This window comes from Capra hircus, chromosome 5 (genome assembly GCF_001704415.2).
Source record: "Capra hircus breed San Clemente chromosome 5, ASM170441v1, whole genome shotgun sequence".
NCBI classification, from domain to species: domain Eukaryota; kingdom Metazoa; phylum Chordata; class Mammalia; order Artiodactyla; family Bovidae; genus Capra; species Capra hircus.
In genome coordinates this window covers 59,247,543-59,263,042 of record NC_030812.1, presented here as the reverse complement: position 1 = coordinate 59,263,042, position 15,500 = coordinate 59,247,543, and the positions used below count along the sequence as shown (strand labels likewise).

The following is a 15,500-nucleotide window of genomic DNA, read 5'->3' as shown; positions in this document are numbered from 1 at the left end:
TGAATTAATTGTTGAATTTTATTATTTCTTTTTTGTTGGACTGTCTGCCTTTTTCTGATTGATTGTTGAGGAATTCTTCATACATTCTGTATAAAAGGCTCTTTTCAGTTATGTATCTTGGTCTCCTGTTGTGTAGCAGTTGACCCAGCACTGCTTTTTGAAAGAATAGCTTTCCCTGTTGCAGTGTCATCTTGACATAAATTCAGGTGATTGTGTATGTGAGGATCTCTTTTGGATGACTTTAGTTCTATGTAGAAGTGTATATAAAGTGCTATGGGACAATTAAAGAGCAAGTAAAATGTCTTTGCACATCACAGGCTTACAGAGGTGATAGTGCTTAAGTTGGCTTTAAAAAGGTGGGTAGGAATTTTGTCAAGTTGACAGTTATTAGAAGAGTGTTCTAAGCAAAGGAAACTTCATGTAGTAAAACCCAGAGAATGTGAGTATGTTGGAGAAATTATAATTGGTATGAAGTGTGGATATGGAATAATTTTAAAGAATAAGCCTTGAAAGGATAGGATAGATCTAGACCAGTGGTTTCCAACCTCTTTGGCACCAAGGAGCAATTTAGTGGAAGACCGTTTTTCCATGGACGGGACTGGGGGGATGGTTCATGAGGTAAGGTGAGTGATGGAGCGGTAGATGCAGCTTTGCTTGCCTGCTGCTCACCTCCTGCTGTGCAGCCGCTCACTCCCTGCTGTGGGGCTGGGTTCCTCACAGGTTGGGGACCCCTGCTGTTGACTTTAAAAAGCTTCAACTGTCAGGCCAATGAGTTTGGACTTCATCCCATGTAAAAAGAAGGACCTCAGAGACATTTATTTAAACAAGGGCTGACATAATCAATTTTTGTTTCATAACTGTTGCTTCAGGAAAAGTGTAAACAAATAGAACAAGAGAAAGACTAGAGGCAGGGAAATGAATTAGGAAATGAATTCATAGTTAAGGATGATGTGGTAGTCATGTGGAAAAGGAAAGTAGAGCCCAGATGCTAGGGACTGTGTAAAGATAAAATACTCAGGACTCAGGAACCACTTAGTACTAAGGAGGAGGAGAAGGGGGACAACAGAGGATGAGATGGTTGGATGGCATCCCCAGCTCGATGGACATGAGTCTGAGTAAGCTCCAGGAGTTGGTGATGGGCAGGAAAGCCTGGTGTGCTGCAGTCCATGGGGTCACAAAGAGTCAGACACGACTGAGTGACTGAACTGAGTACCCACCTAAACTTTGGGTCTGAAGAAGGAGCCACTGATGAGTATTGTGTCACTAACAGTTGTTTTATCTTCTTCTTATATATTGTATCGTGGAATATTTTTATCTGCCAACAGCTTCCATTTTGGTTGCATTTTCTAAAGAATAAAATTACCTAATGCTGTATAATATGAGCACATTATTATTTGACATTCACCAGTATACAATAGGGGCTTCCCTTATAGCTCAGTTGGTAAAGAATCTGCCTGCAATGCAGGAGATCCCGGTTTGATTCCTGGGTCAGGAAGATCCACTGGAAAAGGGATAGGCTACCCACTCCAGCATTCTTGGGTTTCCCTTGTGGCTTAGCTGGTAAAGAATCCACCTGCAGTGCGGGAGACCTGGGTTCAGTGCCTGGGCTGGGAAGATCCCCTAGAGAAGGGAAAGGCTGCCCACTCCAGTATTCTGGCCTGGAGACGACTGAGCAACTTTCACCGTTCACTGTTCACTAGTATACAGTAAGGTTAAAGCTTGATTTTGGTATTGGTTTATGGATCATCATAGTTTTACATCACTGCTTAAGACATTTTCATTAACATAACTTTGTCGTTTAATTACCAGGTTGAAAGTGTTCTTTGGTTATCAAGTTTTACTAAAGATTGGTACTTAGGATAAATTTTAGAATTAGTAAATATTCAGTTTGGGACTAAAGGTATGGTTTAATCACCAAAGCTATCATCTAAGACTTATCTTTTTCAGTGTATATGAAATTAAGGAAAACAGTGCCCTTTAATGAATGCTGAGTGACTGGAGTTTTCATTGTGTTGAAAGTTCCTATCTTAATTCCCTTGTTTTTTTAATCTGAAATGTCTTACTGATTTCACATTAATCATTGCAGCTCTGTTTTGGTTTTCATTGGTTCATCATTCTTTTCATTGTTTATCTTTTTTTTAAACTAAAGTCATGGTTTCTTTTGAAGTATATTAGAAAATTATTCTTAATACCCTAGGTTTATATGTGAAGGGGAGGGATTTAGGGAATCCGTGGAAAGGAGATGGGAAAACGAAAATACTCTTCACATTTGTTAGAGCTTATGTTTCCATGGATGATATACTCTTAAAAACATTTTTGTTTCAAGACAAAATATAAAATTTTGTCTTTCTAAAAGGATAAACTTTTTTTTTTAACTTTAAAATTTTTATTTTGTGTTGGGGTATAGCCAGTTAACAATGTTGTGGTAGTTTCAGGCGAAGAGCAAAAGGACTCAGCCATACATATACACGTATCCCTTCTCTCCCAAACCCCCCTCCCATCCACCCTGGCACATAACCTTGAGAGTTCCATGTGCTTTATAATAGGTCTTTGTTGGTTATCCATTTTAAATATAGCAATGTGTACATGTTTATTTTTGTACTTTCAGTTTGCAATGTATAATAAGTAGAGTAGTAAAAATAACATAAATCACTTGAGTAGGAGGTAAGAAACAAGTCTGAGTTCACTTCTGGTGAAGATACAGTAGGGCTGACTGGTTCTTCTATAGAATTATGAGCATCAAGCTCAGTTGGATCCTCAGTATCATTTGGCTACCCTATTGTATTTCTTTGGTTAATTCTTCTCTCACTCTAAGCAGATGACCTCTTCCCACTACACGAGCAAGAAGAGAGAAGCCACTAACTAGAAACCCTCTCATTTTCTGAATTACAAATGTGCAAATCTGCCTATAGCTATACTAACTCTACTCTAATAAGTTATTTTGGAGTAGTTATAGATTTACAGAAAAATTTAAAAGATCATATAGAGAGTTCTCATATACCACATACCTAGTTATGCCTATTATTAACATTTTACATTACTTTAGTACATTGTCACAACTTAGGAAACCAATGTTGGTACATTACTATTAACTAAACTCCATACTTTATTCAAATTTCCCTAGTTTTTCACTAATAGCTTTTTATCCCCAGGATCCCATCTAGGACCCTACATTATATTTAGACGTTCTATCTTATTTTAAAGATACTGGTTATTGGATTAGTAAAGTGTTATTTAATATTTATAGTTGATAAGGAATGGAATATTCTAACTCTTAAAATGCTTAAACTAATGACCAGTGGGAAAGCCCATAGACAGGTTGTGATTTATTAGAGCATTGTTACACTTACAGTGATGGCATGCCCCATGGAAATTTCGTAAGAGTGTTAAGTGCAACTTTAGTAAACCAAGTCTATATAGGAAAGTTTGTCTCATTTTATTGAATTTTAGGTTATATGAATTCTAAGAATATGCCTCTTCCTAAACATTAAGTTTTGGGTTTCTCATTCATGGCTTTACCAATATAGATCATACATAGCCCTTATTTCTAAGGACAGGTGAGAAAATAGGGTATCAAGTCCTGATGTCTTTCAGAAGTGATTTTATGGTGTGGAAATGAGGTTCAAAGTTCACCCACAATTTAATTTACCTATGGCATATTATGGACAGGTGTAAGGTAATATTTTGTAAGACAAATGATCAAGTAGAATAGAGATTCTCAGTTGACCTACCCCAGTCTACCTGAGTAGACAGACATTTCTATCAATAACAGTAACTTGGTAAATCTCACAAGGCGGGAAATGGTTACTGAAAAATCTGTCTTTGCCTCCAGTGTGTTTTATATGCACATTTACTCTTAGAATGGCATCTAATAGAGTTATTGCGCATGTCTTAGTTGTTGTCAAGCTCATTTAGAATTGCATTGCCAGCATGCAATACCTCTTTATAACTTTGGTAGAATGATTATACTCTTAGACCAAAGTAACGAAGAAATACCCTATAATAATCAATGCTACTTACAGGTTACTCGAAATTACAGGAAGGCTATTATAAATTATAATTTATTTTTATTTTATTTCACTTTCATGTGCTTACTATATAAGAACTATTTTTAAATTTTTATTGGAGGACAATTGCCTTACAATATTGGGTTGATTTCTGCCATACATCAATATGAATCAGCCAAAGGTATACATATGTCCCCTCCCTCCTCCTGAACCCTCTTCCCACCTCCCTCTCCACCCCACCCCTCTAGGTTGTCACAGAGCACTGGGTTGAGCTCCTTGTGTCACACAGCAAATTCCCAATTGCTGTCTGTTGTACATATGGTAACGGTTCTGTGAAGACCTACAAGACCTTTTAGAACTAACACCCAAAAAAGATGTCCTTTTCATTATAGGGGACTGGAATGCAAAAGTAGGAAGTCAAGAAACACCTGGGGGAACAGGCAAATTTAGCCTTGGAATACGGAATGAAGCAGGGCAAAGACTAATAGAGTTTTGCCAAGAGAACGCACTGGTCATAGCAAACACCCTCTTCCAACAACACAAGAGAGGACTCTGCACATGGACATTACCAGATGGTCAACACTAAAATCAGATTGATTATATTCCTTGCATCCAAAGATGGAAAAGCTCTATACAGTCAGCAAAAACAAGACTGGGAGCTGACTGTGGCTCAGACCATGAACTCCTTATTGCCAAATTCAGACTTATATTGAAGTAAGTAGGGAAAACCACTAGACCATTCAGGTATGGCCTAAATCAAATTCCTATGATTATACAGTGGAAGTGAGAAATAGATTTAAGGGACTGGATCTGATAGAGAGAGTACCTGATGAACTATGGACTGAGGTTCGTGACATTGTACAGGAGACAGGGATCAAGACCATCCCCATGGAAAAGAAATGCAAAAAAGCAAAATGGCTGTCTGGGGAGGCTTTACAAATAGCTGTGAAAAGAAGAGAAGAGAAAAGGAAAGATATAAGCATCTGAATGCAGAGTTCCAAAGAATAGCAAGAAGAGATGAGAAAGCCTTCCTCAGCGATCAATGCAAAGAAATAGAGGAAAACAACAGAATGGGAAAGACTAGAGATCTCTTCAAGAAAATCAGAGATACCAAGGGAACATTTCATGCAAAGATGGGCTCGATAAAGGACAGAAATGGTATGGACCTAACAGAAGCAGAAGATATTAAGAAGTGGCAAGAATACACAGAAGAACTGTACAAAAAAGATCTTCATGACCAAGATAATCATGATGGTGTGATCACTCACCTAGAGCCAGACATCCTGGAATGTGAAGTTAAGTGAGCCTTAGAAAACATCACTATGAACAAAGCTAGTGGAGGTGATGGAATTCCAATGGAGCTCTTTCAAATCCTGAAAGATGATGCTGTGAAAGTGCTGCACTCAAATGCCAGCAAATTTGGAAAACTCAGCAGTGGCCACAGGACTGGAAAAGGTCAGTTTTCATTCCAATCCCAAAGAAAGGCAATGCCAAAGAATGCTCAAACTACCGCACAATTGCACTCATCTCACATGCTAAGTAAAGTAATACTCAAAATTCTCCAAGCCAGGCTTCAGCAATACGTGAACCGTGAACTCGCTGATGTTCAAGCTGGTTTTCGAAAAGGCAGAGGAACCAGAGAGCAAATTGCCAATATCTGCTGGATCATCAAAAAAGCAAGAGAGTTACAGAGAAACATCTATTTCTGCTTTATTGACTATGCCAAAGCCTTTGACTGTGTGGATCACAATAAACAGTGGAAAATTCTGAAAGAGATGGGAATAACAGACCACGTGACCTGCCTCTTGAGAAACCTGTGTGCAGGTCAGGAAGCAACAGTTAGAACTGGACATGGAGCAAAAGACTGGTTCCAAATAGGAAAAGGAGTACGTCAAGGCTGTATATTGTCACCCTGCTTATTTAACTTCTATGCAGAGTACATCATGAGAAACCCTGGACTGGAAGAAGCACAAGCTGGAATCAAGATTGCCGGGAGAAATATCCGTAACCTCAGCTATGCAGATGACACCACCCTTAGGGCAGAAAGCAAAGAACTAAAGAACCTTTTGATGAAAGTGAAAGAGGAGAGTGAAAAAGTTGGCTTAAAGCTCAACATTCACAAAATTAAGATCATGGCATCCGGTCCCATCACTTCATGGGAAATAGATGGGGAAACAGTGTCAGACTTTATTTTGGGGGGCTCCAAAATCACAGATGGTGATTGCAGCCATGAAATTAAAAGACACTGACTCCTTGGAAGGAAAGTTATGACCAACCTAGATAGCATACTGAAAAGCAGAGACATTGCTTTGCCAACAAAGTCGGTCTAGTCAAGGCTGTGGTTTTTCCAGTGGTCATGTATGGATGTGAGAGTTGGATTGTGAAGAAGGCTGAGCGCCGAAGAATTGATGCTTTTGAACTGTGGTGTTGGAGAAAACACTTAAGAGTCCCTTGGACTGCAAGGAGATTCAACCAGTCCATCCTAAAGGAGATCAGCCCTGGGTGTTCTTTGGAAGGAATGATGCTGAAGCTGAAACTGCAATACTTAGGCCACCTGATGCAAAGAGTTGGTAATGGATAGGGAGGCCTGGTGTGCTGGAATTCAGTGGGTTGCAGAGTCAGACAAGACTGAGCGACTGAAATCAACTGAATGTATATGTTTCCATGCTAGTCTCCCAATTTGTCCCACCCTCTCCTTCCCCCACTGTGTCCAGAAGTCTGTTCTCTATGTCCTGTGTTTCCATTGAAAGTGAAAGTGAAGTCGCTCAGTCATGTCCTACTCTTTGCGACCCCATGGACTGTAGCCTACCAGGATCCTCGCTCCATGGGATTTTTGAGGCAAGAGTACTAGAGTGGGTTGCCATTTCCTTCTCCAGGAGATCCTCCCAACCCAGGGATTGAACCTGGATTTCCCACATTGTAGGTGGACGCTTTACCGTCTAAGCCACCAGGGAAGTTAGGTGTCTCCATTGCTACCCTGCAAATAGGTTCATCAGTACCATCTTTCTAGATTCTAGATGCATGCATTAATATATAGTATTTGTCTCTCTCTGACTTAACAGTGAAATATTACTCAGCTATACGAGCTATTTGAACAGGAGTTTGTTTGGTTTTCCAAAAAGCTAAGTATTAGAGCAGTGAAGTATCAAAAAAGATTATCTTCATTTGAAGCAGAATTAAGATTTTATGTTGTATTAAAATGCAAAGTATATTGTTTCAATCATACAGCTATTATTTCTGTTTTTATTAGACTTTAAAAATATTCTAAAATAATCTAGGGTGAAAGTCAGTCTAGATTGTGAACTTATGAGAGGAGGAATCATATCTGTCTTCACTCTATCCCCAGTACCTAGCATTATGCCTGGTAAATGTTGAATAAATGAGCTTTGTCTTCTGTCCTCTGAATAATTTCCGTAGGAGAGTGTGTCAACAAGCTAGTCATTATGTCTATTGTTAATCTTGTCATGCTCAGCAGATAAAAATGCAAGCAAACTTTTCTAGAAATTCCATATAAAGATTCAGTTAAGCAGTAAATTGGATGTAATTACTAAATCCTAAAGGTTGGGAATCATTAAAATGTCGTCAACCCAATTCAAAACCTGTTTAATTGGGTTGTGGCAGACAATTCCAGTATTTACCCTCTTTTTAAAAAGCGTACTTTTAATATATTTTAATGATCTCACTAAATTTCACTATTTAAAGAGTGACTCTTTTTAATGTTAATATTTCATGTAATGTTAATATAGATGCTATGCTATATAGTTAATATTCTCTTATATTAACTATAAGAGTATTATCTCTTATAGTTTATTCCTTGTATACTTTATATGATACGATAATCTCTACATCAGTACAGTGTTTATAGTCTTGAATTTGTAGTTCATTTATCCACTCTTTAAAAAAAAAAAACTTTAGCATTTTTGTGAAAGCCACCGTTAGAGAAAAGTGTACATGATCTTATAAGGACATTCTAGTATTTATTCACTTAAGATTAAAAAAGGGAATAAGAAAATTTCCCAACTCCTAATAAGAGAAATTTCCCAGGGAATTCCCTGGCGGTCCAGTGGTTTAGGACAATGTACTTTTGCTGTTGCAGGCGTGGTTCAGTCCCTTGTTGGGGAACTAAGTTTCCATAAGACGTGGTGTGGCAAAAAGAAAAGGTTCCTTGCTTATAGTTATATTTTTCTATGTACTTCTCACTGTTACAGGTGATGACATTTTAATTATATCTTGGGGGGGGCATTGATTATTTTGTTCAGACTAGTTTCCATTTTTTCTTGCTGTTAGTTCTTTTTCCTTCATAAAAAATCAGGTGAGATTTGAAATTCATGTCAAAATAGTTCCATGTTTGTAAATTTAATCATCTGAATTCTAGAAAATAGGTATAAGAAAATAAACACTGTAACATAGTTTGTGTGACCTTGGCAGTTAGCCTTTTTAAAGTGTTTATGTGAGATCTTTTAAGTGTTATGTGAGATCGTATGTAAATAGACTATAGAAAAACCACAAAATCAAAAGATGATTCAGAATCAGGTCCTCGTGTATCAAATGATGGTCTCTTTGCCCCATTTCCCATATTAAAATTAAAAAACTCCTATTTGTATTTGGAAAGTGTTGTCTATTGTAGTTTTATTATCCTGTATAATTATTGACAATAGAGAGTAAGGACTTAATATCTGTCAGTCATATATAAAATAGTGTGTGGGTGTATGGATCATGATGGGTTCCAAAAATCTCACTTATTTAATTTTTTTTTGAAAATACCATATATAGGAAAAAGTCTTTTTAAGAATACACAGAGAGAAGCAATTTTTCAGTCCTTCAGTGATACTGCCAGTACCACCTGTGACCACAGTTTTTATTAGTTTACCAAAATTAAATGAGTACCATTGAATATGCAATTTTCCTCATGGCTTTTAAAGTGATATATATGTCTTGTAAAAAAGTTCCTTGTACAACAGTTCATTTGAGAGGCCCCTGATACTTTTGACTGTCAGTTTTGGGCAGTTTACCTTTTTTGTTTCAAGTGGTGAGTGATATTAAGTCAAATTGTCAAGTATCATTTTTATTTTGTTCAACACCTCCAGAAAAAGTATATCTGAACCTCCAGAATTTGACATAGAATTTAATAATCCAGCATACACCTTTAAGAGTTATATATAAAAGAACATTATTCCTTTCATTGGCTACTTAAGGACATTAGTGTCACTCTGATAAGTGCAGTTTTAGATTACTGTTCCCCTTTCCACTGTCTACAAAAGGGATACTAGAAAGGAATTTAAGAAAATTCTTATTCTCTTCTTTTTAACTTTTGCCCCCATCTCTGCTCTCTCAGTCTCTAAATTTTTATTGTTTTGTTTTTTACCCTAAATCTTTTGTGTTAGGTGGTTTTTTTTAAATTACTTTTTAAATACTGGGTTTCCATTGCATATTTGAGTATTCCATCTACCTCATTTATCGACTCTGTACAAAATAGTCAAGCTCAAGGTTTAAAAGCAATGCTTTCCAGAACTCACTTTTAAAGCCTTTTGCGGGGGATGGAGGAGACTGAGACTTATATTACTTCTTCTGTGTCAGCCATTTCCTGACTTATCATAGAGTATGACATGTAGTTATCTGTCTTACTATATTTCGATGGGAAAAGTGTTTTGTTTGCAGGCCTTCCTAGGGAAAACATAAGATTGATGAAGGAAAATATGTAGGAAAATTGTTTATTTTGTGATTTTGTTAAATCATGTCGTTACCTTTTATAAAATCCTTTTATATCCTAAAATGCCTGTGATATCTTAAAATTTCAGTCTTAAGGTAGAACAGAAATTTTTCAAAGCAGAATGTTAATCGATTTGTAAAAAAGATGAGTTGACAGTTTTAATAGTGAACTCTGTTTTTGAGCCTTTAAATGTTCCAGTTTTTAAATTTGACAGATGTTCAACTATTTAATCAGATTTGTCTGTTCCAAAACATTCCCAGAGCAGGAGAGTTTCAGATATTGAGGCAGAGAAGAATTGAAATTTTAAGAATACTAAATTTATAATTGTTTGCTTTCAGTCAGAAATTGGGTTTGGAAAAATGGAAACCTACATCAAATTGGAAAAGCTTGGAGAGGTAAGTTAACATGTTTTTCTTACTCATCACCTAAAAGATTGTATCTTGTCCTATAAAGGCAATAGAATGTTAGAAGGAAATACCCTTCAATTCTTGAAATTATTCCATCAGTGTGAGAAGAAATGAATTTTTAAAATAGCATTGTAACCTTTTGTTGATGCACAAAATATTGTGCTTTTTTTGGTGACAAAATAGACATCTATCTTTTAGTTTGCTCCTTGGTACTCTGTGACTATGCTGTCATATGGGAAATTCCATGTGTTTAAACTTGTGAAAAATAAAAATACTATCTGTAAAGCTAAAGACATATCTTAAAGGTTAAGGAAGTTCTTGGCTCATTTTCTTGAAATGAAATTCAAGGTTTTCTTGAACTTGCTACTAGTACTAGTTTTGAAATGGTCTGCTTCCCAGAGTGATAAAGTACAAAGAAAATAATAGAATTAGTTAATAGGGAAGCCTTAAGGGAGTTTGAGAACTGTCTTCGCAATGATAGAAGATATCTGTAGAATACATTTGGTTTTTAAAGGAGAGCTGTAGCATTCAAAGATTCTGAAAATGGGTAAAATTTTAATAATATGTTAGTTACAGTTTCAGTTTTCACCTTAAGTTTTCTTGCTTAATTTCCTCAATCTTCACATACCATTGTAGTTATAGTTAATACAATACTTTTAAATTAAATATTCTAATGTTTTTACTTTTGAAGTACTCTGAAGGGTTGTAAGAGTAGGGAAGCTGTGCACAGGGAACTGAAAATCCTCTTAGCTGTAGGAAAACCAAGACTAGTCATGGTGGAGTTTTCTCTGCAAGATGGAATTTAACACATGGTTAAAAATTAGAAATTTAGTTAGGGCTCTTTCTTGTATTGATGATATAGACTCATGCTACTTTCATGTATCTTTCAAAATATATTTTGTAGGGTACATATGCAACAGTATATAAAGGAAGAAGTAAATTGACAGAGAATTTGGTGGCCTTGAAAGAGATCCGGTTGGAACATGAAGAAGGTGCACCCTGCACAGCAATAAGAGAAGGTATAATTAGTACTTTTTGTGAGCAGAATGCTTTATGAAATTTATATAGAACATTTTAAAACCAAAGCTATGTAATAAGAGTTCATTTTGTTTAAGTACAAAGAGCTCAGGTATAGAAATAATACATGACTGGAAAATAATATGCTATCACAACTAATGGCATCTCGTTGAGGAAAAAGAATACAATAAAATGAGGCCCTGGGGGTAGAAGCAATATCTAAAGCTAAAATATTTAACAAAATGGGATTAGATATATTATCATACAGCTTATGATGAAATACTAGGAAGTCATAAGATTACTGTCATAGACAAATACTTGGCATTGGGAAATGTTACATATTGGTGCATGGGGAAAGAGCTGGCCATAAATAGTGTATACAGAATGCAAATATATTTTTATAATGGTACCATTTTTTTAAAGGATTATCCAGAAAATGGTTTGAGGCAACTGATAAGCCAGTTTGGAAGAAGAAAACATATCTTGGGACAGTCTCAATAAGTTAATATTTGAGTGAAAAAAAGGATGTTATGGAGAGTATTAATGTAGTATAGGGAATAATTTAGAAGTATTAAAAATATCAAACCCAGTACCATAAAAGAAAAGAAAAAATTCTTCTAAAATTTCTACTACAGATCCCTTTGGATTGTTTTAAGAGACTCCTAAATTCAGGCATTCGTATGTTAAACTTAGGGTTCTTTAAAAGACTGGCTACCACAGACTAAATAATTGGCTTTCCTTCCTGTTTTGCAGTTTCACTATTAAAGGATCTAAAGCATGCAAATATAGTAACCTTACATGACATTGTTCATACAGACAAGTCTTTAACTCTGGTCTTTGAGTATCTGGTAAGCATTTCATAAAACTTCAGTATTTAATTTTGCTATAATAAAACATACAGATTGGATTTTTTAACAGTCCCAGGGACATTCTTGGTATTAGCATTTAATTATGTGTGGTACATTCAGGATCTTTTTTCAAAAAACAACTAATTTTTTTAAAAAACAATATTTAATACCTGTGTATAACTGAATCACTTTTCTGTATACCAGAAACTAACACAACATTGAAAAGCAACTATACTTCAGTTTTAAAAAGCAAACTTATTTTTAAAAACTAAGTAAATGTCATGCCTTCTCAAAACTATGTATCACATAGTGCTCTATTTTTTTCAGGATAAAGATCTAAAACAGTATATGGATGACTGTGGAAACATCATGAGTATGCACAATGTAAAGGTATGCTTACTGTGTCGTTTAAAATTGTGTTTAGAGACGAACACTTAAGCAGAGACAAACTGCACTGCATTACATAACGAAATACGCCAGTCTCATAACTGTTCTGCTTCAGAATTTTTTGTTATGCATTTTAAATAAGCTGAGGTTGTCTGAACACATTTACTCAGAACTTCTGTTTGCTATACTGTAGTATTTCCTAGAATCAGACCTTTTTTGTAGAACTACTTCATTTTAAAATTTTTAGTAAGTACTTCGGAGGAATTTGAGGTTTTTGAAAAGGAGCCACCTGTTCTCCTTGCTTGGCCCTTCAATAAACTTTTAACCTTTTTCTGCTTCAAAACAGAAAAGTCTTCTGACATTTCCTTTCACAGTATTATTGGTTCTCTTAGATATATATAGAATACATTTACAGGTATATTCTGCTTAGAAAGATAACAACAAGCCTGTTTTATCAGAATCCAAATGTTTAAGGTAAATGAAAATGATACAGTGCATTTTGCAAAGGGCCTCCTTTAAATGGCAAAGTCCTCATGTTTACAATGGTATTTAATTATAAAGCAACTTTTGAAGGTGCTAATCTAATGAGTAAGGTCAGGAAGCTACATAGGTATTATGAATACTAGGCTGGAAATACCATTGTGCACTATTAAGAGGGAAAGTAAGATAATTATGTTTTCTTACCTGAAAAATATGTGAAGATGCAAGTAATGATAGAAAAGTTTGACGTAAACTTTGTGCCAGATAAAGCCCAAAAGTAAAAGGAAGATCAAGTAAAAACCCTTGATACAGTTGTGTTCTTACAGTAGGTTTCTTTGACTGGATTTACTCCAAATTTAGCAAAGATCTGTTTATCCAAACTCACTCAATGGTTCATGAGACTGTTCTGGAAATAGGCTGTCTCAGCTGTGGTTTTGCGACAGTTCCAGTTCTATAGATGGCTAACTTTTAAACTTAAGATACTTTTTTAAATAGTTAAGTTTGTTATAAAGGAGAACCAGTTTCTTTTACTATAAAATAGTTCAAAATATATGGATTGCTAGGAATTTTAGAATAGGGCGTTAAGTTTTCAGTCTCTTTTCCATATAGTTTCTATGAGAATTGTTCTCATCATATTTTATGTTTTATTTGGCAAGGTATTGTGAATCTCATTTGTGTTTACTTCTGCTTATGGCTTTTATGTTGTTTTTCCTGCAGTCATATTATCAGTAATTTGGAAATAAAGTTGTCCTTAATTATCATAATTTGACTAAGATTTGAGAAGTTTATTTGTCGTAAGCCAGGTCTACATGCCTGAATTAAGTTGAAAAGTATTTTATTCTCTGTTAAACATAAAAAGTAATGAGAATATTTGGAAGTAATAATTTAAGCATTTTCAAAATACAAATATGTAGAGTATAGAAGCTCTGCTAATTACAATTTCTTCCGGCCCACTGTTCACCTGCTGCCTTGGCTTATTCTCGAAGTTCTAATGCTATTTTTCACCTTCCAAGAAAACCAAGGGTACACTCCTAAATGTTCTGGACTTGAGGCTCTTTTTTGTTAACCACAAAGAATCAAATACCTTCTGTGTTTCATATTCCCTTTTCCACCAAAATCCACAACAAAAAAGTCTACCATTAGCCTTATAGGAATTGCTTTTTTCCAAGAGTCATTCAGAGCTCCACAGTGCTTAATCCCTTTTCTGAATCATAGCAGGTTTTGAAGGCTGAGTGGGAGGTGCTGAAAGTAAAGTACCCAGGAGGTGGGTGATAGAAGCTGGGTTAGGTTATTTTAGGTTATTTTTATAGCACGTAATTTGCCAGAGCTGTGCAGCACTGATCTCTTTGACACTTGAAAATGTTCATAAAACCACCAACTCCAGTGCCTTATATTAAAGGCTTTGTCCCACATCAGTTTTTTTTTTTTTCAGGGGGTGGAGGGTTGGGTAATGGTAGAAGATTGTTTTGTGAGAATTTCATAAATAAATTGTAAACCTAATTAGTAGACCTGTAAGTTTATGAGGCACATTTATTTAAAATCATTTTCAGTAACAAGTGAACTATTACTACTAAGATAAAGTTTCATTCGTTCACACTAAAAAACATAGATGTTTCAAATAGAATAATGAATTGTAAAATTTAGATAAGTATGTAAGGAAAAGGAGATGGTTCCTTTTTTCCTTTGACAGTTCTAGGCCAGTTGCTTTTCTGTTTACCATAACTTACACCAAAGTATGTCTTGTTATCTGTAAGACTAATTTCTGTGTTTTGTTTCCATAGCTGTTTTTATACCAGATTCTACGTGGTTTGGCATATTGCCACAGAAGAAAGGTGTTACACCGAGATTTAAAACCACAGAACCTCCTCATTAATGAAAAAGGAGAATTAAAGCTAGCAGATTTTGGTACGGAAAGTATGAGATATTTATAGATAGTTCCAGGTGGTTAAGTTTAAAAGAAAAAACAAGTATTGACACTGTATGATTGCTTTTATGTGAGTTTGGAAGTTTTTGGAAGATATTTGAAAATTTTGGTGGTCAGTTATGTTAGTGAATGCTAACCATCACAGGTTCTCAGAAGTGGTCCATAGTCCCCTAAGCGTGCTGAGACCCTTTCAGGGGATCTCCAAAGGTATAAAGTTGTTGTTGATCTAGATGAAAATTCTACTTTTCCTGTAATCAGGGAAGTATTCATATAAATAGACATTTTCATTAATAATAGAAAATGGCTTATATAATAATACCATGTCACATTTAGGTAATTTGGTTTGGATGAAATTATTGTCTATTGCATTTTATGTTAGTATTGCAAATCTAATTGTGAACTGAACCAGAAGCCTATTTGAGCAAGTACCATAGTTTAGAATTCTCTCAGGAGGAGAAGAAAAAGGTACTGAGGAAACGATAGGTGCAGTTGCTTTGATGTTGTATGTGCAGGAATAGCAAATGTGAAGCCTGTCCTTTTCCCCTTATAACCCAGTATGATATCAGGAAGAGGAATCTGAAAGTTGCTAATTATCAAAAAATTTTGAATTTATTTTACCAAGTTGGGATGGTCGAATAAAATCTGTAATTAAATAAAATAGTGTCAACGTTATTTCAGTTACATCCTTTAGCCCTTAAACTAAATGAAAATACTATGAAT

The 15,500-nt window shown here is 35.4% G+C and overlaps 1 protein-coding gene across 2 annotated transcripts in view; it reads left to right on the top strand.

Annotated features, from left to right (window-relative positions):
- Positions 1–15,500, top strand: part of CDK17 (cyclin dependent kinase 17) — a 108,553-nt gene that overhangs the window by 81,054 nt on the left and 11,999 nt on the right. For both annotated transcript variants that reach the window (XM_018048129.1, XM_013963990.2), the window contains exons 6-10: positions 10,056–10,112; positions 11,029–11,143; positions 11,895–11,989; positions 12,317–12,379; positions 14,638–14,761. In XM_018048129.1, coding sequence (XP_017903618.1) covers positions 10,056–10,112; positions 11,029–11,143; positions 11,895–11,989; positions 12,317–12,379; positions 14,638–14,761 — 454 coding nt within the window. The remainder of the gene's footprint in view (positions 1–10,055; positions 10,113–11,028; positions 11,144–11,894; positions 11,990–12,316; positions 12,380–14,637; positions 14,762–15,500) is intronic.